Below are 23,991 nucleotides of genomic sequence, written 5' to 3' on the forward strand. Positions count from 1 at the left end.
CCCACTGGAGCCCAGCAGGTGTGAGCCTGGTCAGTACCTGGATGGGAGACTCCTGGGAAAAACTAAGGTTGGTGCTGGAAGAGGTGTTAGTGGGGCCAGCAGGGTCGCTAGCGGTGTGTCCTAATGCCCCAGTATAGTGACGGGGAAACTGTACTGTAAATAGGTGCCGTCCTTTCAAATGAGACGTAAAACTGAGGTCCTTACTCTCTGTGGTCATTAAAAACCCCAGGGCATTTCCCAAAAAGAGTAGGGGTGTAACCCCGGCGTCCTGGCCAAATTTCCCCTTGGCCCTTACCAGTCATGGCCTCCTAATAATCCCCATCTCTGAACTGGCTTCATCACTCTGCTCTCCTCCCCACTGAGAGCTGGTGTGTGGGGAGCGACTGGCGCATCATCCAGGTGGGGCTGCACACTGGGGGTGGTGGAGGGGATCCCCATGACCTGTAAAGAGCTCTGAGTGGAGTGTTCAGAAAAGCGCTATATAAGTGTAAGCAATTATTATTAATTATTATTACATTTACTTGCGCTGAGAATCCACTGTCAGTGAATAAAACAAGGCAGGAGAGCATTGACATCGTGGCAATGCAGGGTAAAGAATCAGGAGCTGGGGGTTGTGGAAGACCTGTGCTTCTCCGCTCAACTTCAGCTCCCAGATCTTTTTCAAACAGCGACTGTTTAGTCTGCAGCTGGTGAGATCCGTTTTGTTTAGGGATGCTTGTCTTGGCTGGACCCCTCGGTCCGCATTGCAGTCAGGTTACAGCGCAGGTTGGCCAGGTCTATAGTTGGCCAGCTATTCAAACGAAAAGAGAAAATGTTGGTGTCTCTCTGGCCTAGTTGCATGGATGCCGACAGTTCCTTGCGCCATACTGTGTCCTGTTTAATTTGTCATTCTCCGAGCCGGTGCAGAATCAGGAGCCATACCACCAGCGGCTTGTGTTCCTAGCCTTTAGTGCCAAGGTCATTGCGGATCTCCAAAGGCAGGGTGATGTTTTTTTGGCAAATTAAAACTCTTTTTCTCCCTTTTGGGATTTCAGTGGAACATTTCTTTCCTAGCCTCCTGAAATAGCTTGTTAGTAGTAAGAACAGAGCTCATCTAGTTTTGTCTTATCTACAAAGACTTAAGAAACAATTCAAGAGCTTACATGAAGAGTTTCTATCTGGCTTTGTCAGCCTCCATATTTCATGTTGGAAATTGATTTTTTTCCCATTAAGATACAGAAATGCTCATATGTTTCTGAGTCCTTGCAAAGGGGGAAATATGTACATTATATATGTAATTTCAATTTAATTTGGCCAAGCTGGAGGAAATGGTTGCATATGAACTGACCTGTACAATTTATGTGAGTCATTATGAGCCCCTGAAGGTTCCCCCCCACACAGTCTTGTGCAAATAATTCAAGATTTGTCAAAGTGTGTCATTAAAGGGGTTGCATTTTTTAAAAAAATTCTGGGAGATGCACACATGGTAGAAGCCAGGAAAGAGGAGTTATGTTCCAACTGAGAGACAGCCCTATGGTTTTGTTTCCCCACTGGCTACATATTCTCTCATTGCCAACTTTACTCAGCCCTTAAGTCTTCTCTTCTGCTTGTGTGCTGCAATGACGTCAACGGAGGGACCCCCTAGACCTGCACGGAGAGAGGAAGAACAGTGTCAGGAAGGAGCATCAGCATGAACATTGAAACAGATCATTTCATCGTGGCTTTTAGTACAACACAGGACATTGCTTCGTTCTTGAGATCATTTCACTTCGTTTTACCCCTTGTCCAGTTCTCCATAAACACTATTGGTACCTGCCTGGCAAAGATGAGTTTTAATTACCACGGCTGGTAAGGATCTAAACATAGCCAGTTTTGATTAAATAAGGACCCTGTAAATCCTGTTCAAAAACCAATCTTCCGACATTCACTTGCCATTTAACAGGGGATCTTGACACACAGATCTGATGCCGCTATTTAAAGGTTGAACCGACCTTTTCCTACTTCCTGGGATTCGATCGAGTTGGGGTCCTTCTTGGGCCTGCCACCCTCACAGACGTGCGACTCTGGCTGCCCGTGTCTCCCCTCCTCTGGGCCGAGGGGTACGCCACCACCTGGGGGAAGTCCTGGCCGGCCTGCTGTCTTCTCGATTCCCTCATGTCTTGGGCCATCTGGGCTAGAGTTTGGGCCGGATTGGTCTGAAGCCTCTGGAAAAGGCTCTCCCGGCTAACGGGTCTCTCCGGGCAACTGAATGTCAGGGCCACCCCGGAGTTCGACTTCATTTCCCTGGAGAATCCGTCCGAGGTGCCGTCAAAACAGCGTCCGATGGCGATTTCCTTGGCCACTCGGGGGTTCTGGTCTGTGACCGTGTAGATGCCGTAGTTGTGCCCTAGGGGGTCGACGGGCGCCAGCATGTTGAAAACGTGGGACTCGTTGTTCTGTTGCAGGGGCGGGTGCTTGACGAGGTACTCCTGCAGGAGGCTGTTGATGCCCGTGCGCCTGCAGTTGCCCTGGGGGATGACCGCGATGAGGGAGCGGTCTACCCTGGCTTGGTCGAAGAGCATGCCGCTGCACTTGAACTCCAGGCAGGCGGCGGAGCTGTTGGCCATGCGCATGTCCCGCGCACTGCGGATGTCCCTGATGCCGTAGAGCTTCCCCTTCGTCCGGGGGTGAGTCCCCCCCAGGTTCCTTGACCTCACCATGACCTCGACGGGCCCGTTGATCTTGACCTTGATGTAACAGGCTCGGAACTCCTGCGGGTTGGGCCACCAGGAGAGGTAGTCGCCAGTCCAGGACGTCAGGTCGCCCTCCTGGAAAGGGATGACGTCGTACTCGTACATGTCCTTTTCCACGCGGAAGAAGCGGAAATGATTGGCGTCGAAGGGGGCGTTTTCGCAGTCTATGCGGCCCTGGTAGGGATATATGGGCCCGTTGGTCTCCTCTAGGTTATTGGGATTGGGCTTGGCCAGGTTGATTTTGAAAGCTGTTTTCTTCAGTGCGTGGTCCTCGTGATCGGTTCTGCGATAGCCCAGTTTGTCCAGGTAGGGCTGAGACACTCCGATAATATTTGGGTTCATTTTGGGACTGGAGGCAGCTGCTTCCAGCTCTTCTCCGCCCATAGTGGCGGTGACGTAAGCTGTGTAAGCATCTGGCCTCAGGGCATCGCAGAAGGCCGGCAAACAGGCGCCATTGGAGCCAGTTATCACGCTGTCAAAGCGGCCCCACGCTCGAGGGTTGGAGGAGTACCCTGGCCGAGGCTCCAGATTGATCAGACTGATGACCACTCCTTCCAGCTGCTCATTGTGCAGGAACTTGTCACTCATGTAGGCCCGCACCTTGACGTAGCAACGCCGGCTCTCTGGCACATCCAAGTTGAAAAGCCGACGCTCTCGGATCTCCATATTTCCGATCAGGAACGTGCGTTCCTCCCGCTTGGTCCGGCCGTTGCCCTGGCTGGCAGCCCGGGACACGTGGAAGTCGCTCTCTTCCTCCCAGATTCCGGTGTCGGGGTTGAGGGACCACAGCTTCATCTTGGGGATGTGCTCCGGCATTTTCACATGCTCCGTGTCCAGGTACACCTGCACTTTCCCGGCTCCGAGGGCCTCCTGGTTGGTTTGGTCTCGGAAATCCACTGAAAACATCCCGTAGGTCCTCAGAGGGAATAAGTCTCCTTCCTCGTTGACAAAGTTGAGGTCCCCAGGTGCCGCAGAAGCTGTGGTGATGTTCCTGGGATCAAGGAAGGTCACAGACGCCTTGACAGTCCCTTCGTAGAGCTCCCCGTTGCTTTTGTGGAAGGAGTTTGGTGGTATCACGATCTGCCCAATGGGGTCCTCCCCTTCCATCTCCCCAAGATAGATGGTGTTGGTTTCTGCCGAGCTGATGTCTATCGGTTTCTGCTTCCGCATCACTTTCACATCGTGGTAGACCGCCCCTCCCTTCTTGTCAAAGACTAACACCTTGACGGTGTCTATGAACCTCTGCAGCCTGTCCACAAAGCTCACCACCAACCTCTCCGTGTCTGGCGGGACTTGAATGGTGAAGCTGCCCTGGTACCCCGTGACGCCCACTTTGTCCTTCCCGATGTAGATGTGCCCGAACCGGAGGGGCTCCCCGGTGTCGGCCGCCACCACGCGGCCGCGGATCAGCACCCTGGGCTTGACGCACTTCCGGCAGCCGCACTCGACCACGGCCCGGATGGGGAGGGTGTATCCCCCGCAGTCGATCTCCCGCGTCTCCATGCGCTTCACCCCGCAGCAGTAGTCCGAGGCGTCTGTGCAGCGGAGGTCGAAGTCGAGGGAGCCCGCGCACTTGCTGTGGGGGCAGCGCCCGGCGTTGTAGAACTGCGAGTCAGTGCCCGCTTGCACGCAGTCCACTGGCAGCTTGATCAGGTGGTGCTCAGGTTTGGACACGCAGGAGGGCTTTCCTTTTCCTGCAGGAATAACACGGAAATCAATAGCATCAGCCTTGGAAAGACTTGTTCAGCACATTTCATTTCCTTGGGGAGTGATTGCATTCAGCGTAAAATGTGTCCTTCCACCCTTCTGTATATGGTTTCATAGATGTCTGTCGTATGTATTTGCATTTTTCTAATAACGATATCCACACTTAGCTGGCCCAGCCAGCATTAGTTTATATTCACTAAGAAGCGCACGATCACACCGCTGACTAGAATGTCTTTCCTGCTGAGTTCTGAGATCTGATTGCTAAACATACACAGCTGGAGATCAGAAAGAAAGGCTTATTGTTCTGTTGAAATGTAATTGATTGAGGGCAAAGTGCCTCATACGTGCATGCTGTTTCAAATGCCTCCATCCACTTGGGTTCAATTTACGTCCCAATAATCTCTTTTAAGTCCCTTGTGTTCCAAAATAAATGGATTATAGCTGACTGAAGATGTGGGCAACCTGGCCCTGAGAGATATTCAGCGCAATTTACAGCCATTGAGAAAATGACTCCTTTTTTTAAAAAAACTTTGGTCGTTCATGTACTGTATATTGTGTAATGCCGTAACTCTTCTGCTAGTGTGTAAGGACCAGTCAGAATGTGTGGCGTTCACCAGTGTAAATGCAAATCAAAGTTGGGATATAAATAGATGGGATATAATATATTACAGGATAATAAGCCTGTAGCCTTGTGGCCCATGAAAAACAGACTTTCTTGAATTTGTTCACTGGGACATATTTAGCATGTTGTAAGAATTAGAAAAGTAAACTGATCCATCTCGAGGAAATCTAATAATGATTGCTTTAGCACAGCTATACGGCAGAACCCTGAAGTCACTCTATATCTTGGTTAACAAGCATGAGGGGAATTTGCAGAACGGGTATCTATCTCCTCACAGACGTGGGAATGCATCGCTGTCTGACTTGACCTAAAAAAGTCCGAATTTATTGGCAAATGTGGATGTTGATTCAACAAACATGGTCGCAGCAGAAGAGGTGTCTGGGGTTTCAGGGCAATGCGATAGTTTTTGAACTGCTGAGGAAATCATACTCTTGCTTCTGGATCTCGAGTGCGTTTCAATCAACCCAATCACGTCAGGATGATTCTCTTAGATCTACAGCAGAAGGGACAATTTGGGGCTTGAATCAAATATCGGGGAAATACAAACATTCTGCTTCCAGGAGTGGCCACAGATCAGAATAATCCAGTGTACCAAGGCTTTGAGGGGTAATTTATTTCTGCCTTTCAATCACCGATTTATTATTGTAAGCAAATGTATGTGGACATTAAAAGGAAAATGGCTTAAAATACACTTCTGTTTTACAAAAGGAGTGAATGGATCGTTTATAATCGCTTTTCTGCAAAGATCCAGAAGTTCTGCTTTGATTTATTCATTTATTGAGTCTTACCCATTCCTGTAAAGCCTGCTAGCTCTTCTGTGTGCAAGACTGCTTACCCAGGACAGTGAGGTGGGCTGGGAAGGACTTAATTGCACCCATCTGATTGCTGGCTTTGCACTGATATTGTCCTGCCTGCCAGGGTTTCAGGTCCCTGAGGATCAGGTCTTCTTCATACTTGTACACCTGGCGGTCCAGGAGGGTCCCATTGTGGTACCTGGAGAGGAAACGTGCAGCGGTTTCGGCCAGCATAAATTCCCATGAGTCCTGCGTTAAATCCAATAGAAATATCGCTTTCGATTTTGAGATGGTTTTGCTGACAAATACTACTTGTTAACTTGCAGATCACGTTGGGACATTTATGCAGTGAAACGTCTGCTTCACAGCCTGTACTTACTCATTCTTACAGCGCAGTACATTCATAATTACGGGGACTAGTGAGCGGGAAGGGCCGCCTCCTGTCAGAGTTTGTAGGAGCTCTCGCTCTCGCCCCGTGGAGAGACCAGCAGCGCGCGACAGCATGGCGCCTCACAGTACTTTAACAACATTCACGATTTCATGCTTAATTTGCCATCTGTAATTTTTTTTTTCTAGAACGTCAATCAATTTATTTTGCTACCCCGATGTCACAAGCGGTCTGAGAAATGGGGGCCGCACCTCCCCTTTAGAACCTCGGCATGCTGGTGCCCTAGTGCAGAGAAGAAGTGAACGGGGGGTGGCGGAGCGGTGCAGCCTCACCAGTAGTATTTTTCCGGTGTGGGTGTGCCCGCGGCTTTGCAGCAGAAGGTCACTCGCTGCCCCTCGTACCGCACCTTGTCCTCTGGGTGCTTGACAACGTACGGCTTCTCTGCGCAGGACAGGGGCGGGGGGGCGGGGGGGAGAAAAGACAGAAAAACGGCACCAGCCATTCATCATGTTCACCATTTCCCACACTCCATCATCAGATCTGGCAGGAACCGGGCGCCACTTGAAGAGGAAGGCAGCGCGGGTCACTGGCTGGTTTTATTGTTATTGGACTGCGGCTTATAAACTGGGCCAGCTGAAGTGTAGCGTGAAGTTTTCTCTCTTTTTCTCCCCCCCCCCCCCAAGCCTTTCGCAGGCAGAGTGAAAATTACAGGGCTTGGTTTTCCAGCCCCCGGATCCATTTCCACTTCCTGCGCGTGTTATGTCTTCCAGCGCTGTGTTTTCAGCTGCGATCCCCTCGTCGGGCAGCGGTGGGGGGAGGGAGTGGCTGCAAAGTTGTGCCCGTGAGGTGGGCGCTACTGCGTTTTGGCGCACAAAATGGTGCCCATGAGGTGGTATATGCTATGACCCTACCTGTGCCCGTCAAGTGTGAGTGAGAGGAGTCAGTCCAGCTGGGCCAGCTCATTGTACACTACCACCGTAGTTTATCCAAGAATTTCATCCAGCCATTTCCCAATGGTGGTTCCCAATCCCGGTCCTGGTGCCCCACACGCCAGCTGGCTTCTGTTCCAGCCGAGCCCTCGCTTCCAGGGTCGACCCCCTCGTTGACTTGAGAAGAAAAAGATCTGAGCTGTTTGGTCCCGGCTCTTCGTCACGTTGGAGCTGTAACCGTTGTATTTTGGGAGAGGAAAATCCAGAACTTGTGACTCGAAACAAATCGCAAGCATTCCATCGGCGCCGCTTCTGCGATCCGGCGAGGCTTCGGTTATCTGATGGAGGAGGGCTGGAATGCAAACCAGCAGGCGTGTGGGTCACCAGGTTCCCTGTCTTAAGGGCTGCCTAGGAATCGGCTGCAATGCCCTCCCGCCAACCAGTGCTAGTTCCGGCCAGGAGCGTTTTTCTGCAAGACTCACCAGCCATCTGCAGGACGGCGTCCACCCAGGACGCTCCCGTGCCGTTGCTGAGTGCGGGGAGGGTTACAGGGGCAAACCCCTCCATCCTGATGGTGATGGTGGTCTGGGCGGTGGAGCAGACCCCCGCGATCTTGAAGGCCCCCCTGGCGTCCGTTCTGGCCCTGACCGCTCTGGTCCGGTTGGCCAGGAAGACCCGCGCCCCCGCGACCGGGACCCCCATGAGCGTGTGCACCTGCCCCCGCAGCACGTGGTCCTCGCAGGCGCAGCGGGCGCAGTCTACGCTGGCATGCCCCTCGGGGCACGAGCGCTGGCACGCTGGAACACAAGGCCAGGAGAGGGTCTCTGTGCTGTTTCACATTCTCCACCCCCCCCTACCCACGGTAGCACCTCTTCTTTGGTTATTGATCCATTAATCAATCATTAATAACTCTTTACACTTATATACCCTCCAGAAAAGCTTTTTACAGGTCATGGGGATCCCCTCCACCACCACCAGTGTGCAGCCCCACCTGGGTGATGCACCAGTCCGCTCCCCACACACCAGCTCTCAGTGGGGAGAGCAGAGCGATGGAGCCAGTTCAGAGAGGGGGGTTATTATAAGATAAGATATAAGATCATTTTATTGGCCATATACAGTTTCTTGCATTAGGAATTAGTCTTTTCGCATACCCCAGCTTGCTCTCCATGAGACACACAGACAGGGAGAGAAGCTGGGGGTCAGAGCGCAGGGTCAGCCATTTATAATTGGAGCAGTTGGGGTTAAGGGCCTTGCTCAGGGGCCCAACGGAGTAGGATTCCTCTGCCGGCCGCGGGATTCGACCCAGCAACCTTCCCACCACAGGCGCAGACCCTGAGCCACAGAGCCACCACACCACTTTCCTTATTAGGAGGCCATGATGGGTAAAGGTCAGGGGGAAATTTGGCCAGGACACTGGGGTAACACCCATACTCTTTCGAGAAATGCCCCGAGATTTTTAATGAACAGAGAGTCAGGACCTCGGTTTTACATCTCATCGGTTTTACAGTTGACAGTATAGTGTCCCCATTACTATACTGGGACAAAGGGACCCACACAAACCACAGGGTGAGTGCCCCCTCCTAGTCCCACTAATGCCTCTTCCAGCAGCAGCCTTAGGTTTTCCCAGGAGTCTCCCATCCAGGTACTGACCAGGCTCACACTGCTGAGCCTCAGTAGGTCGTCACTTGCGAGTTGCAGGGTGATATGGCTGCTGGCAATTCTCACAGTGCGAACGAAAAGTTCGATACCTGGACAGGGCCCTTTGCCACATTTCTGGTTTTCCACGGGACGTCCCACACACTGCTGCCTGTCGGTGGGATTCAAGCAGGTCCTCCTTCTGACCCTCTGACCCCTGCCACAGGTTACTGTACAGGCGGCCCAGGGCCCCCAGGGGCTCCACCTGACTTCTAGATAAAAAGAAAGAGACAGCTAGCATCATCCACAGCAGCGACAAGTACAGCGCTTCTCTTAATTAAAGCTGTCACTGCTAAGCAGCTAACGTGATTAGATCTCTCATTTTCTTCCAATCTGCCACCCAATTAACGCCACATAAAGGATGCATCTCATTAAGAAAAAAAAGAAAGCTGCTGGAGGAAATGAGGGTCTTTGTATGGTGTCTCCATGCACTGATGAAGCCTTGATTAATGAGTGCTGATGAGGCTTTTAAGCAGCATGACTGGGCTGCTGACGAGCGCCTGGGCAAAGGAGTCTGCTGACTCCTCCTCATGTGTCCCTGGTGAACGGGAGGGAGGGGGTAACAACAGCTCCTGATCAGAGCCCTCGTTAGTGAGAGACATGAAAGACGCGTTTGATATCGCAATTAATGGAACCTGGGCCACATATCACGATGAAGAGTCAATGGCCCAGCTGGTCCTGTGCTTAAAGCAAACTGTCAGTCTGACAGGCTTTCACATGTCTGTTGTTTGCCGGTGCACATGAGTGGCTATTAACCCTCTCCCTCTCAGTGCATTTTTTTGCCCTTGGTACAGTATATTTTTGCAAAATTGTTGTTGTTTTTTCTTTAAAGGAGTTTTATCTCTTAGGATGTACCCTTAAAGGAGGACGTCCTTTTAAAAATGGATAGTTCCATATCATGTTCTCTGCCTCTTAATAGCAAAGCAACGCTTTGCATCACATTTTGGATTGGATTCGTTTGGCGCTGGTGTTGTGAACGGTTCTGCTGTGGAGTGTATGGTGAGAGGTCTCACTGTATGGCCAGTTGTCATGTAAAAGCGCTGGAGGTCTGTCTTGTTGGGGCTTTCCTTTTCTTGCTTACCCTGAAGTCCCCTTATGATCAGGTCTCATTGTCAAGGCTATCCAGCACAGGAAGTAATGCAAAGGATTGTCTGGCTCACAATTAAGAATAACATGGCTGAAACTTTCATCCCCAGTAGAGTCCTTTTTCACCCATGTATATACCTGGGTGTTTTACTGTAGCAGTCCGAATGAAGCACCCAGAATTTGGACCTACAATCTTCCAGTTACAAGTCCTGTATCCTATCCACTATTCCAGGATAATGACCCGTTGGCCCTCCAGTGGAAAACAATTTCAAACCAATAAGAAATGATGTAATAATGGAGGTGTAAAGGAAAACCAGGAAGCGCACATTCTGAACCAATAGGAAATGATGTAATAGTGGCAGTTTAATGGAAAACCAGGAAGGGCACACTGGGAACCAGTAGGAAATGATGTAATAATGGGGGCTTAATGGAAAACCAGGAAGCGCACATTCTGAACCAATAGGAAATGATGTAATAATGGAAGTGTAAAGGAAAACCAGGAAGGGCACATTGGGAACCAGTAGGAAATGATGTAACAGTGGGGGTATAAACCCGAAGACCCGGCCGGCAGGAGCCAAGCCTGGTCCTACGTGCTGTCAGTCACCTGGGCAGGGGGGCGTGGCGCACTCCCTCCTCTGGGTGGCCTTGCCTTCGCAGACGGGCACCTGCAGCGGGGGCAGCGGCTGGGTGCTCTGGCAGCTCCGCCGGCGCACCTGGATCCCCACGTCGTCGCAGCCCTGGGCCGAGCAGGAGCCCCACGCCGACCACTCCGCCCAGTAGGTCTGCCCTGCGGGGGACAGGCACAGCCGCTTGTTTTGGGGGGCTGTTAGTTACCTGAGCTCTTGGGAAATTCTGTGACTCAAAGCATTTTGTGGTGAGCACTGCTGTCTCACAGCCCTGGGGCCCCGGGTTCGATTCCAGACCTGGGGTGCTACAGTATGTGGCTGTCTGAATTGGAAGAAGAGGTTAGAAAATGGATGGATCATTCCCATCTGTACATACTGCATAATCTTGATGTTCCTGTACAAGGAAGTGGTGTCATCTGCTCAGGTTTGTGACACTGGTTGCCATTGTTAGATCATGTCTGCAGTGGTCTCCACTGTGCTGTTGACAGTATAACACTTTCTGAGAGGTTGCGTTAGGCCAGGGCAGCTCAATAGAGCAGTTGTTAGCTTTGCTGCCTCGCAGCCCTGGAGCCCGGGTTCAAATCCAGACCTATGGTGCTGTCTGTGTGGAGTTTGCATGTTCTCCCCCATTCGTGTGGGTTTCCTCTGGGGTGCTCTAGTTTCCTCCCACGGTCCAAAGACATGCTTTTAGGTAAATTGACTTCTGGGAAAACCGGCCCTGCTGTGAGTATGTGTGTTTTAGTGCTGTGAGTGAACTGCAGTGGACTGGTGTGCCGTCCGGGGCATAGCGGAGAGAGGCAGAGAGGGGCTGAAACATGACCCTGAACTAGAAGAAGCAGTTCAAAAATGGATGGATGCATTCTGTTTTTTTAATCTAGATATGCTGAGAAGAGGGAGGTAGCAGGTATGAGCATTAGACAGTGATATACAACACATAATAATAATTAATAATTCCTTACACTTATATAGCACTTTTCTGGACCCTCCACTCAGAGCTCTTTACAGGTAATGGGGATCCCCTCCACCCCACCAGTGTGCAGCCCCACCTGGATGATGCGCCAGTCCGCTCCCCACACACCAGCTCTCAGTGGGGAGGAGAGCAGAGTGATGAAGCCAGTTCAGAGATGGGGGTTATTAGGAGGCCATGATGGGTAAAGGCCAGGGGGAAATTTGGGCAGGACGCTGGGGTAACACCCCTACTCTTTTTGAGAAACACCCTAGGATTTTTAATGGCCACAGAGAGTCAGGTTGTCGTTTTACACCTCATTCGAAAGACGGAGACATTTTTACACTGTACTGTCCCCAACACTATACAGGGGCATTAGGACCCACACAGACTGCAGGGTGAGCGCCCCCTGCTGGCCCCACTAACACCTCTTTCAGCAGCAGCCTTAGCTTTCCCAGGAGTCTCCCATCCAGGTACTGGCCAGGCTCACACCTGCTGGGCTCCAGTGGGGCTGCCAGCTGGGAGCTGCAGGGTGACCTGCTTGAGGAATTAGCCTGGGCATACGATCAGCTGACCTGACGTTCTCGTACCGGCACCAGGCGCACGGTGGTGTAACGGCTACCTTGAGGGCACTGGAAGCGCACGTGGTAGTTGGAGCAGACCCTGCCGAGCGGCTGCTCTTTGTTGACACACCAGAACCCCTTCTCCAGACTGGAATGTACCACTTCACCGGTGTCCCCCGCTGGCACCCAGTCGGTGGTACGCGCCTCCAGGGCCACGGGCCGGCCGCACATTCGCTCGCGGTAGTAGAAGCGGATGGCCTCCAGGCGCTCGTAGTCCCCGGTCCCCCCCGGGTGGTCGATGTTGAACCAGGACGTCCATTCGGTCACTCCTGCAGAGGGTGGAGGTTAGCGGTGTGCGAACCCAGGGAAACCGGCTGGCTTGACTTTGCTTAGATTGATCATCGAGGGCGGACATCTCGCAGGAGTTGCCGCCGAAAGAAAAAGAAAGGTGCTGGAAATGTAACAGTAATCAGAACGGGCTGCCTCTACTCTGTCTATATCCCCCCTCTCTTTTCTCATCGGGTGCCAAACAACGAACAGCAGGCACCCATTGAGACATGACATCACAGGGCATGCAAGAGTGACATCACAGGCCATGCAGGTTTAGAAACCTCTGCACAGGACTCGGCTGTTTCAGAAAAACCTGACAACACATGACATGTGACATCTGTCCCTCATCCCTTGTGCTCTCTCTCTCCCTCCCTCCCCCCCCCCTTCAACATGCACCCCCGGGAGAAACCGGGAGAGTGATTTGACAAGGCCGAGGTGCGTCTGCAGACCTCCGAGAGGAAGAGGTCACGGTGTCAGGTGGCGCGGTGTCTTCCCGTTACTGTACACCTGCAGGGAGGTTTTGCTCGTGGCCATATTATCGCGTGCTTCATGCTTTGTGCTTTGCATTTTCAGCTGTTTTTTTATCGTTCTAAAGTCAGTATTTTTCACTGCCTCATGGTTCCTTGTGATCGGGATCAGGTTTTTAGAGTCTTCAGTGTTTTATTCTGAGAGGGAACTGTTTGTTGGGTCATACAGACTGGGTAATTTGATCCCAGTAATTTGATCAAGGGGTTGTTAAATTAAATGGGATCTGCAACCCTGTTTTTATATTTTGGGGTTAAAAAGAATCAGCATTGATGGGCACATTTTGCATCAAAATGAAAGCAAAATGTACACAGTAACTTGTAAAACCTCCAATTTACATCACACAATAGATGAAATGTCCAGGTCTGTGCAGCAGCACCATGTTCTGCGATTCAGAACAAGGCAACAAAACTTCCTGTTGAGGTGAAGCAGTCCTGATACATTGTAAACAAGCAGACTTGTGAAAACATCTCTTTAAATCCAATAGAAATATTGCTGCAAAGGAACAAGTAATAGGTTTATTCCATGCTGAAAAAAAGAAGAAAGAGAACACAACGTTTTGGCCGTGGAGCCTTCTTCAGGTGTGAGATATTGTGAGAAATATTGAGAGATATTGTGAGAAATATTGCTGTCAACTTTGAGATGGTTTTGCTGACAAATACTACTTGTCAACACTGCGTGAAGATCACGTTGGGACATTTCTGCAGTGAAATGTCTGCTGCACGACCTGTACTTATTCACTGGTACATCGCATTGCATCAGTCATTACAGTGACTAGTGAGCAGGAAGGGACAGTTTAAGTCACAATTCTCGCACTCTCACCCAGGGCGAGACCAGTGATTGGTGACAACATGGCGACCATACAGCACTTTCACAGCGTTCACGATTTTGTGAACGATTTTTACTCTACCTCACCTATTATAATTTTGTAACCGAGACTTAATAACCAGTCAGAGAAAATGGGGACTGCAGTTCCCCTTTAACAAATGCAAATAATCTGTTAATACAAACTGACACACTGTATCGTGCCCTCCAATAGTATTAGGACAGCAAAGTCAAAAAATATATATTTCCTTTTACAGTCTAGCAATTTCTATTTGTGATCATGAGTTTGACGTGAATGTGTATTATAATACGTTTTATTTTTTATAATAAAGACCAGAAGTTATGAGGTACATTCACTCAAGTGTAAAAGCCAGTATTTGGCTGCATATCCCCTTAGAGGCAATAACTGCATGAAAGCTGTGACTCACTGAGCTGAATTTCTTTGTGGGATCGGTTGAGATGCTTTGCCAAGTCTTTGAGGCAGCCACTGTGAGCTCTTGCCTATTCTCGGGATGTTCTGCCTTCAGATTTTTCGTCCAGCCTGTAAAACGCTCAATTGAATTTAAATTAAAAAATGGATTTGGCCGCTCTACGATTTTCCATTTTTTTCCTCTGATTATTCTTCCTTGGTTGTACTGGTTGAATGTTGTGGGTTATTGTCATGCTGCATGGTGAAGCCATTTGTATTTATCTGTAAGCAGCGATAAGTCCCGCATTTATATTCTACAGGTTGCATTTGTCCATATTAATCTCATGATCGCAAATCGAAATCGCTTGACTGTTAAATTCTGCCTTTGCGTTCCAGTGCGGTTCTGAGGGACACTGTATTGGTATAAAAAAAGCTGATGTCTGCTGGATTATGAGAGAGAGACCTGTGGTCTGTGGTTCCGGGAGGGAATTGTGCCGAACTTTCCTGCCTCCCGGCTTCTGGGCCCGTAAACCATTCCGAACAGGGTCTGTGGGAGAAGAGAGAGAGGTAAAAAAGGTAAAAATCATCGGAATAGTCAGAATTCGTGCCTGTGCGATTTGTTCCCTCACTGGCAAACTCAATGATTTTACTGTTTTAATGTCTTGGAATATATCGTTACCAAGCCAGCACACATCCAGCTAACGCAACATTTTTTTTCTAAATGTTCTGTCTGAACATTTAGGTAGCTGAGAATCCGTTTTCGATTAAAAAAAAAACTTGGCGTTGCAAGTGTGTTGACGAGCAGTTGCTTGTTTCTTATTTTTACTGTTCTCTTGGATGGGAAACGCGAATTTACCGTGAAACAGTGTGATTTTCAGCTGCCAACCTAAGCACCCTGGTGGAGCTGTACTGCGGCAGAAAAAAAAAATACTGCGTTACTTCTCGATGCTCTGTGAAAGTTAAGAGGGAGCAGAAGTCTGGAATTTCTCCTTCAGCTGTCTGTTTTTTCGACAACGTCTGCGTTTGGACATTCAAAGGTTTTTTTTTTGATCGGTGTCATCTGAAAGTAAGAGCAGTTGCTTCCCTAGGCTGGCTGGCCGGCCGGTTTCCAACCCAATGTGTTGGAACACCTGTCGGCCGCAGACTCCCCCCTTTCCACTGCTAAAGCCCCGATCAGGAGAAAGACGCAAGCAGAAAAAAGCACAACCGACGCTGGGGTCTGAAATGTGTGTTTTCTTTGCAAAGGAACAAGTAAAAGTTTAATCTGTGCTGAAAAGAGGAAAAAAAAGAAACAACGTTTCGGCTCTGGAGCCTTCTTCGGGTGTGTATTTTGTTTGGTCGATTCGCTGCGTTTCGAAAGAATGAGGAGCCACAAGCGTGGGTTGAACACGCCGTTAAGGGTGATAAAGAGAACTAGTGCGCGTCGCATTATCGCGATATGATCACATTACTCCTATCCTGGAGTCCCTGCACTGGCTTCCTGTCAGATTCCGTGTCGACTTCAAAATCCGCATGCTCACCTATAGGCACTGAGGCGCCCAGCCTGTAGAGCCTTGTCTGAGTTACTATCGTCCTCCTCCCCACCTCGCAACCTTCGCTCTTCTAATTCTGCTCTCCTGTCTGTCCCCCAAGCCCGTCTACACTCTATGGGTGACAGGGCCTTCTCCTGCTGCACCCCCAAGCTCGGGGACTCTCTCCCCAGAGATAGAGAGTCACCTTCTCTAAACTCCTTCAAATCCAGACTCAAAACCAAAGAAAACCTGCTTCTTTAGAAGAGCCTTTACTCAACCGGTTCTGCTCTTTACCCCTCTGCTCCTGCTGTGTTCAGTACCTCCATCGACTGTCTCCTCTCACTGTGCATATCTTGTTATTTTTATTATTATTGTTTTGTTATTCTGTAAAACGCTTTGAGAAGCCACCTTTAAAGGCTTATTATTATTATTATAATATGCCTTTTTAAACGTCACTGTTGACATTTAAGGTGACCATCGCGAAAACAGCCACGCCTACTGCACGTGTCCATTCTCACTTCCTGTTTCAGAGACATCAAAGTGATTGACTGTGGTTGACAGGGATGTGATAGTGCTCACAAGCAAGGGCAAGTGACGAGACGTGTAGTTAATCAGAATTTGCTGTCTGCCCGACTGAATTCCAACGCCGTCACCTGATCCGGCGATGAAACGATGAGAAACCTACATCGCTTGCTGGGAGTCTTGATTTATTAAGGCTAATGTTTGGCCCAGCTTCCTCTCCTTCGGCTGCTTGAATGAAAGACAGAATGCACTTGACTCGACATTCGTGAGGAGAAAAAAAAGAATTCAGCAAAAGCGAGTCGTCTGTCGAAACACTTAGAGCTTCTGGCCAGACTGCTGGCTCTGTTGGCGGAACGGACGAGCCGCACAGTCTGTGCAGATGCGCTTTGCTGAGTTAGTGCGTCTTTCTGTGTTTTTCACATTGGGCAGTGCAGTGCGTCAGCGTGTTTGAAAATGACCGGAATCTGTGGAGCAGCACCAAGGAGAGCATATCAACGCGTGTTGTTTAGTCCCGCGTCCCGCTATCAACCCATTTCCATCAGTTTCAAACGGGCTCGGCAGGGACCCTTCCACTTTCGTAGGTGACCGTTTGGAAAAAGACTGGGTTCTTTTTAATTTAATAGCTGGTAACTGAGTGCTTCCTAATTGCCTAATAGCTTGAGAGGACCTAAGAAATCTCTCCCAGTCTTTGGTTGTGCGTATGCAGTAGTGTATTTTAGAGTGGAGGACCAGTAGGTGGCGCTCTGACCAGAGTTTCCAAACCAATGCTCCAGTAGGATGACCAGGGATAGTGTGCTATGAGAAGTGTTGTCCTTCAGTCACGGTGTTAGATTGAGGCCCTTATAGATCGCAGGGCACCGTCTGCAAGAGTAGGGTTCCCCCTACTAACACCAGTGGCCTGTCTTAATTCCTCTTGCACAGGCTGGCCTACCTAAACTTCCCTGCTGTTCATTAAGCTGATCCAGTTTCTCTCTATTCCCAGTGAGTGTGCAGTGGGGCTGCAGGTGCAGAATGTCTGCCGTTTGTCTCCCAGGTGAGGCTGCACTTCAGAAGAAGATAGTGTGGATGTTATTACAAACTATTTCTTTTTTTGGGGGTCCTATGGAATGAAAAGCACTGAAGAAATTAAAATCAGCTGTCACGACTGGTGCCAAGGCACTATAGTACTGTGTGTGCAATCAGCAGCCACTTATCAGTTTAATATGTGCTGCTGACACACAGTAGCTGAAGAGAACCTTCTTCATGTTAATGGGAGCAATTCATCAAACTGGTACAGAGCCCTGAACTATAGGAGGTGACTTTGGGAGGTTTAACAAATATGCCAGAACAAGATTATTTTAATATTGTATTAAATGTGTGACTGCGAATGGATTGTTAAATGAATTATTGAAAGTTCCTCTTAAGTAATCTGGACTTGAATAGCCTTAATAATTAAAGATGAAAGTTTAAATTCTATGGCTGTCTGAAACGAAACACACAGTCGGTTGCTATGTCAATCAGAACTCGTGTTTCTGTGCGTGCGGTTCCATTAATTCTTGTTCATTTCGGCTGTAAATAAGCCTCATTTGGGCTCGTCGTGCTTAATCCTCCTGCTGTGGGCTCCTGCCAGATTTAAAATCCCGCTGAGTCCTGGCCTATCGAAATGCATAGGGATTGAGAATGCTGGAGAGCAGAAAATAGCTGTTGTGTGAGAGCAATATAAAGTATTACTATCTATACACAAGCACCCAAAGGATAAGGCTACAAGAATGGACCGTTTAGAAATAGACCTAAATGCTGGACATTATTTGTCATAGGAACAGAAGGGAGTTTAAAATAGGATTCAACTGTGGTCAGCAATAAATCATTAATACTGTCTCAGCCTTCTGACACTTCTGCAATTTTTGTCATGCCAGGAAACTGTCTGATTGCATTGTGATGGGCACGTTTATTTAGGGAGCAAGTTGAGAGAGTCCTGTCTAATACATTGAAGCACTTTTGGCACCACAGAACACAGAGAAAACAATCTTGCAATATCCAATCTCTTAAAAGCTTTTTTTCTGGTGTTGGGTAATTTTAGTGAAAAATAAATAACAAAAGGTCTGTAGCATTTACACCAAAATAATATCTGTGCCAGACTGTGACTGGCAGTAATAAGGGATTTTTCAGAAGAACTGGCAAGTCGATCTGAAGGTCATCCAAAATGTTTCAAGATCTTACAAGAAATAACCACAAAAAAAAACAAGTATTTGGGATCAACACTAGTTTCTCTGAATTGGTGAAAGGTGTCAGGTGTGACTGTGAATCATAAATAAAATTATAGACGTGCAATGAGTTAATGTACAGTTTGGTGGTAAAACCGAATGATGTTAGTGCAGATCCATTTTCACGGGCAGGATTTAAAATGCAGATGAACAATTAGAACTGAGGAATATGTCGTTGGGCAGCACAGTGGGTTCTGGGGCAGTTGTCTCAGGTGTGAGTGTGGGCGTGTCTGTGTCCGTGCCAACACAGGCTCTGGCACCCCTGCAACACTGCATTGACAAGGTGGTCAGGAAATGAATGAATGGAACATTTAGTTGTGGCCTTAGTTTATAAATGTGTATTGATTTGTAAAGAGCTCTGTTGTGATTCTATTCTTCAGTGCTGCGGCTCCTTAATTCTGTTCCACTGACTTGTAATCAGAGTATAATAATAATAATAGCTTATACTTATACTTATACAGCGCTTCTCTGGACCCTCCACTCAAAGTGCTATACAGGTAATGGGGATCCCCTCCACCACCACCAGGCCAGGCCCTGTATACTACTACTAATCCTTATATAGCGCTTCTCTGGACCCTCCACTCAAAGTGCTGTACAGGTAATGGGGATCCCCTCCACCACCACCAGGCCAGGCCCTGTATACTACTACTAATCCTTATATAGCGCTTCTCTGGACCCTCCACTCAAAGTGCTGTACAGGTAATGGGGATCCCCTCCACCACCACCAGGCCAGGCCCTGTATACTACTACTAATCCTTATATAGCGCTTCTCTGGACCCTCCACTCAAAGTGCTGTACAGGTAATGGGGATCCCCTCCACCACCACCAGGCCAGGCCCTGTATACTACTACTAATCCTTATATAGCGCTTCTCTGGACCCTCCACTCAAAGTGCTGTACAGGTAATGGGGATCCCCTCCACCACCACCAGGCCAGGCCCTGTATACTACTACTAATCCTTATATAGCGCTTCTCTGGACCCTCCACTCAAAGTGCTGTACAGGTAATGGGGATCCCCTCCACCCCCACCAGTGTGCAGCCCCACCTGGATGATGCGCCAGTCCGCTCCCCACACACCAGCTCTCAGTGGGGAGGAGAGCAGAGTGATGAAGCCAGTTCAGAGATGGGGATTATTAGGAGGCCATGACTGGTAAGGGCCAATGGGAAATTTGGTCAGGACACTGGGGTTACACCCCTACTCTTTTTGAGAAACCCCCTGGGAGAAATATTTTATTTTTTATTTACCACAATTTCGATTTACTTGCGGGGTTTTTCTCTTTTCGGATTATCCGCATTGCTTTGAAACCAAATATATGACTTTCCCCGAAAGTGGGAGTGTCGCAGCTTTCAAGCTCTCCGTCCTGTTTTTATTTGTTTCAAAGTGATGGCTATTATGGATTGCTTTTTCTTATGGTCAAGGAGGTGAGCTTGTGTCAAGTGTCCTCTTGTGCAATTTCCCAAACTGCTGTAAGGTGTCTTGTAAAAACACACTTATTGCAAGTCTGCAGGATAAGGTTTAAGGGTTTTTTTTTAAGTGTAAGGTTGATGAGTCTTCTGTTTGGTGCCCCTCAAAGAGACACATTTCTAACTCATTGCAGAGTTTTTGACCTCTTGCTCTGGGTAGGTCAGAAATGATGTAAAATGACCCAAATGACACTATTTGGTATAAAGGGTGATGTGGTGACTCTGTCCTATAACCAGATCCATAAATCTTGTGCCGTTCAGCTGAAGACTGTTGGCTGGGGAAGCTGTTTTTTTAAAACGGTGAAGAGTTAAGGCCATAATATTTGCAAGAGCTGTAATAGCTTTGCTCCGTTGAGGGCAGAGAGGCTGGGCAGCACATCTGTATAAAACCCTGGTCCGACACACTGCCCTGGCTGGAGGAAAGCACAGTTCCTAATGGCGCCATCGCCTGAATACCAGGCAAGGGGGACTGTCTGCAGCCTGAGAAGCTAGTCATAGGTAGAGGGGAGAGAAGCAGAGGTTAATTCCAAGCTGCACAGTAAAAAGAAACAGAAGGAACTGCTTGGTTCATAATTCACATGCGTGAACTTCTTTCAGAGCAGTGGTGACAAACGGGCAAAGATCTGTGGGTTTTTTATGTCTTTTTTGTGCTTCCTTATGCATCATTATAATCGCTAATACTCCTAGCCATAGTGGCTTAATGAGTTACTTCGGTCTAGCATCAGTCCCGCCAGTCGTGTTTCACGAAGTGCCGACGGATTTCTTTCCAGACTGGCAGGAGGAAGAAAGGAACCTGCAGCTCTTCACAGCCTGCTTGAGCTGCTCATCTGGGTCAGTACTAAGCCTCACTCAGCTAGGTCATGCGTAAGGAAAAGCTGCATTATAGTCATCTGAGAGTTAAGAAAGCATCTGATTTCTCTCTCTGTGAAAGAGAATGGTGACTGAGAGCACCTATATAAATAGTGCTGTTTTATCTCAACAAAAGCAGATTCATCCCCTGGGGAAACAAAACCATCTGAAAGGAAACTATACAGCTCCATCCTATAGGTTGCATCATGACTGTTGGGCCATGTCCAAGAGGTCATGTGACCTCTACTACACCACTTTCTAGAGATCATGTGACCTACACGGCTTACTAGAGGTCATGTTCCTTCTACTACACTGCTTACAGAAGGTCATCTGACCTCTACTGCACTGCCTACTAGAGGTCATGTGACCTTCATAGCACCGCCTACTAGAGGTCATGTGACCTCTATGGTACTGCCCACTAGAGGTCACGTGACCTCTACTGTCTGCTGGACTGCCTTCTAGAGGTCATGTGACCTCCACAACCCCACCTACTATAGGACATGCGACCTCTACATCCCCGCCTACTAGAGGAGGTCCTCTGCTGCATTTCTGGTATTTATAAAAACACAGCAAATGTGTTTCTGAAGCTTATGGTTTTCATTTTCTTATTCTGACCAGTTGTGTACATACTCTCCAATTTTTTTTAGGACCTCATAGGAACTTTATGCCATTTTTTTCTTTCCACAGAAGCATGACTATTGCATAAAACCAGTTTGGCATGATCAATGATGAGTCTCCGTAGTATTTTCACATATATTTGAACACATACAGGCAAGCAAATGGTTTGAGCTGGAGCTTTTTCGGTAGAACACCTGAAATAAGGAGTGACTCAACAGTGGAATCCAGAGTGTTGAAATTAGCTCAGGTCACTTCAAGGAAGGCAGCAATCGCTCCAGATAATAAAAGAAATGGTAGCGGGTATTCCGCATGTAAGAGCAATCGGGTGATTTCTCTCACTATGAAAGTCTCAGGTGAGCTACAATAACAGATATTCCTTGGTCGATCTAGTCCGCGTTATGTTGAACAGGATATTCAAATATGCCAACAGCTGCTGGGTCTGGGTGGGCAAAAGACTCCCAATTTAGTCTGGATCCCAGACCAAACAGGATCTGCCGGAGATCTAAACCTTATCCCATAGCAGCTGAGATCTCCTTTTGAGCCCAGGAAGACCATTAAACAGTTTAGAGGAAGAATCAACCTTAGGTTACTCCAACCTTAACTTGTTAATTAATTACCCCACAATTAGAGAAATTACCGTAAATGTCCGTAGATCCTCTAACATTACACCAGCTGAAGGGAGGAACCGCTATAAAGCAAAAGAGGTCAAATAAAAATATTTATCTAGATCATTTTTCCTAGCTCCAGGATTGGATCAACTAATGGTCTGAAATGTCACATCCATCCTGCACCTAGACTGCTTTATTTTTAAAACTCTTACTGTATTGCTTTAAAACACACCCACGTTATGGAACCTTCACTGGTTTTGTTTTGGAATCGTTCAGTCTGCCACTTAAATCTAAAAATTACTCTCAAACCCTTAGTGACTCTCCCAGGAACCCTGTCTCTTGAGTGTATCGTCCTAATAGAATTTCTTTCCATAAACACCTGGACACAACTCTACATGTGGAATCATGTTGACAGCTGTAACAGCAGAAACTGCAAAACCAGTAATCCTCATAAATAAAAAGGGATCCCAAACAACATTACTGCAATGGCAATTGTTTTCAAGTCATTAGTGTAATTTATGGAATTGATTAAATAATTTCTGGACTTCTGTAGATTTTCATCTTGTATTGGACATCTCCAAATCGCCAAACAGTTCGTAATGCATTTCAATGTTCTGCTGAAGCAGAGGGCTCCTAATTTCACAGCGCATTCAGTTCACAGAGAAAGGTTTTAACAATTCTAGGATGTGTGTTTAAAGAAATCACATCGACAATTTAACATGTACAATTATTATATAGTTTCCCAGCCTGTGTTTCAGCACAGTAGTCGAATCTTCTAATATGATATGGTCAGTCTTCTAGTGTGGTTCAGCTGTGTTGGAGATGTAGGGTGAAATGTGATGCATTTAGTTTGCTAACAACTTCACTGGCTAAGCTTTCCTTATTCTGTTTCATTGCTGATGGTTCCATCACAAACTTGCTAACAGTTGTACTCATTTTAACAGCTGGAAATGACATTGGAGCAAGTATCCCACCCAGCTGTACCACACCTGGAAATTGAACCCACCACTTTCTCATTAGTGGCTCAAACCCCCGAAAATGCTGTCCCACATTTTATACGAACAGCTCGTTCTGCAGCAGCTAAATTGTTTGAAAATGAGTGACACTTTTATTGTCAGTATCTGAAAAAGAACCTACCTTGTGCCGTGGCCAGAGTTATCATGACAAGCAGAAGGAGGGTCATCTTCTCGAAGTCCCACATGGTGCTTCTGTCTCAGGTTTTACACTCTGCTCTCTTCCTTGGTAACTGTAGTTTGCGAGTCCAAAAAAAGAAAAAAAAAAACAAACTTCCAAGAAATCTGGGCTTCTGTGCCCTCTGTCTACTGCTGGCGTAGCTTTGTCCTGTCTTAGCACAGTGACAAGTGAAGATTGGGAGCCGCACTGAGCACAGGGGTTTAAAAAGGGGGCACTTGGGGAGGCGGGGGGGGGGCCAGCCCCTTTCTGCCTGTCATTGGTCAGTGTGCTTTGTCTAACGTCTGTGTCGGACAAATCTCTCCCAAAAAAGAGAGGATTAAAAAAAGAAGCTGTGTGTGTTTTGGGGTGGAAACTTGTTTTTTTTTTCTTCTTGTTTGATCAGCGCCTGACTACTTGGTGATTGGGCTCAGAGAGGCGGCACAGGGACACCTGGCTAATGTTCGGACGGACTCCTGTCAGTTCCCAGCCTCCGGCAGACCAGCGCCACTGGACGTCCAGTCCGCTGAATCACTGGCGCAACAGGTGTTTGAATGCCAGCTGGAGCCACTGGCGGCGACACCTGAAGCAGGGGGCAGAAATGGAAGGCAGACCTATCGAATTCCACACCGCTTACAAACAACAAAACCGCAGCGAGGCACATGGAAACTGTTAGAGTGCAGGTCCTGCTTGCAGAAGCTCAGGAACGACTACAGTGACTCTTAACATCGCTATCCAATAATCATCACGGCCTCTGCCTTTGCTGCCCTGCCCGAGAGTGTTTAAAAGCAGGACGGCGAGTCTGAGCGAGAGGGTGTGTGAGGCAGGCGTGTGTGTGTGTGTGTTCGTGT

The 23,991-nt window shown here is 48.3% G+C and overlaps 2 protein-coding genes across 2 annotated transcripts in view; one reads left to right on the plus strand and one right to left on the minus strand.

Moving 5' to 3' along the window:
- Nucleotides 1–23,991, plus strand: part of LOC148813795 (Rieske domain-containing protein) — a 57,012-nt gene that overhangs the window by 10,587 nt on the left and 22,434 nt on the right. The gene's annotated exons all lie outside the window — the stretch shown is intronic.
- Nucleotides 1,553–23,364, minus strand: cilp2 (cartilage intermediate layer protein 2). Its single transcript, XM_088907807.1, has 10 exons — nt 23,108–23,364; nt 14,620–14,703; nt 12,127–12,396; nt 10,537–10,719; nt 8,900–9,058; nt 7,634–7,948; nt 6,555–6,663; nt 5,876–6,033; nt 1,971–4,405; nt 1,553–1,626 (listed from the first exon to the last, which is right to left on the minus strand). Exons 1-9 carry the CDS (start codon nt 23,169–23,171, stop codon nt 1,977–1,979), a joined length of 3,771 nt encoding a protein of 1,256 aa, XP_088763933.1. The 5' UTR covers nt 23,172–23,364; the 3' UTR covers nt 1,553–1,626; nt 1,971–1,976.

This window comes from Atractosteus spatula, chromosome 28, assembly GCF_055471065.1.
Source record: "Atractosteus spatula isolate fAtrSpa1 chromosome 28, fAtrSpa1.hap1, whole genome shotgun sequence".
Classification (NCBI taxonomy): Eukaryota; Metazoa; Chordata; class Actinopteri; order Semionotiformes; family Lepisosteidae; genus Atractosteus; species Atractosteus spatula.

Bases quoted from the DNA above. Each gene is read 5' to 3' on its own strand.
- cilp2 (XM_088907807.1), bottom strand. From the start codon at position 23,171: ATGTGGGACTTCGAGAAGATGACCCTCCTTCTGCTTGTCATGATAACT. The intron at 14,704-23,107 runs GTAGGTTCTTTT...CTTCTCCCACAG, and splicing joins AACTCTGGCCACGGCACAAG to ACCCTGTTCGGAATGGTTTA. The intron at 10,720-12,126 runs GTAGCCGTTACA...TGTCCCCCGCAG, and splicing joins GCGCTTCCAGTGCCCTCAAG to GGCAGACCTACTGGGCGGAG.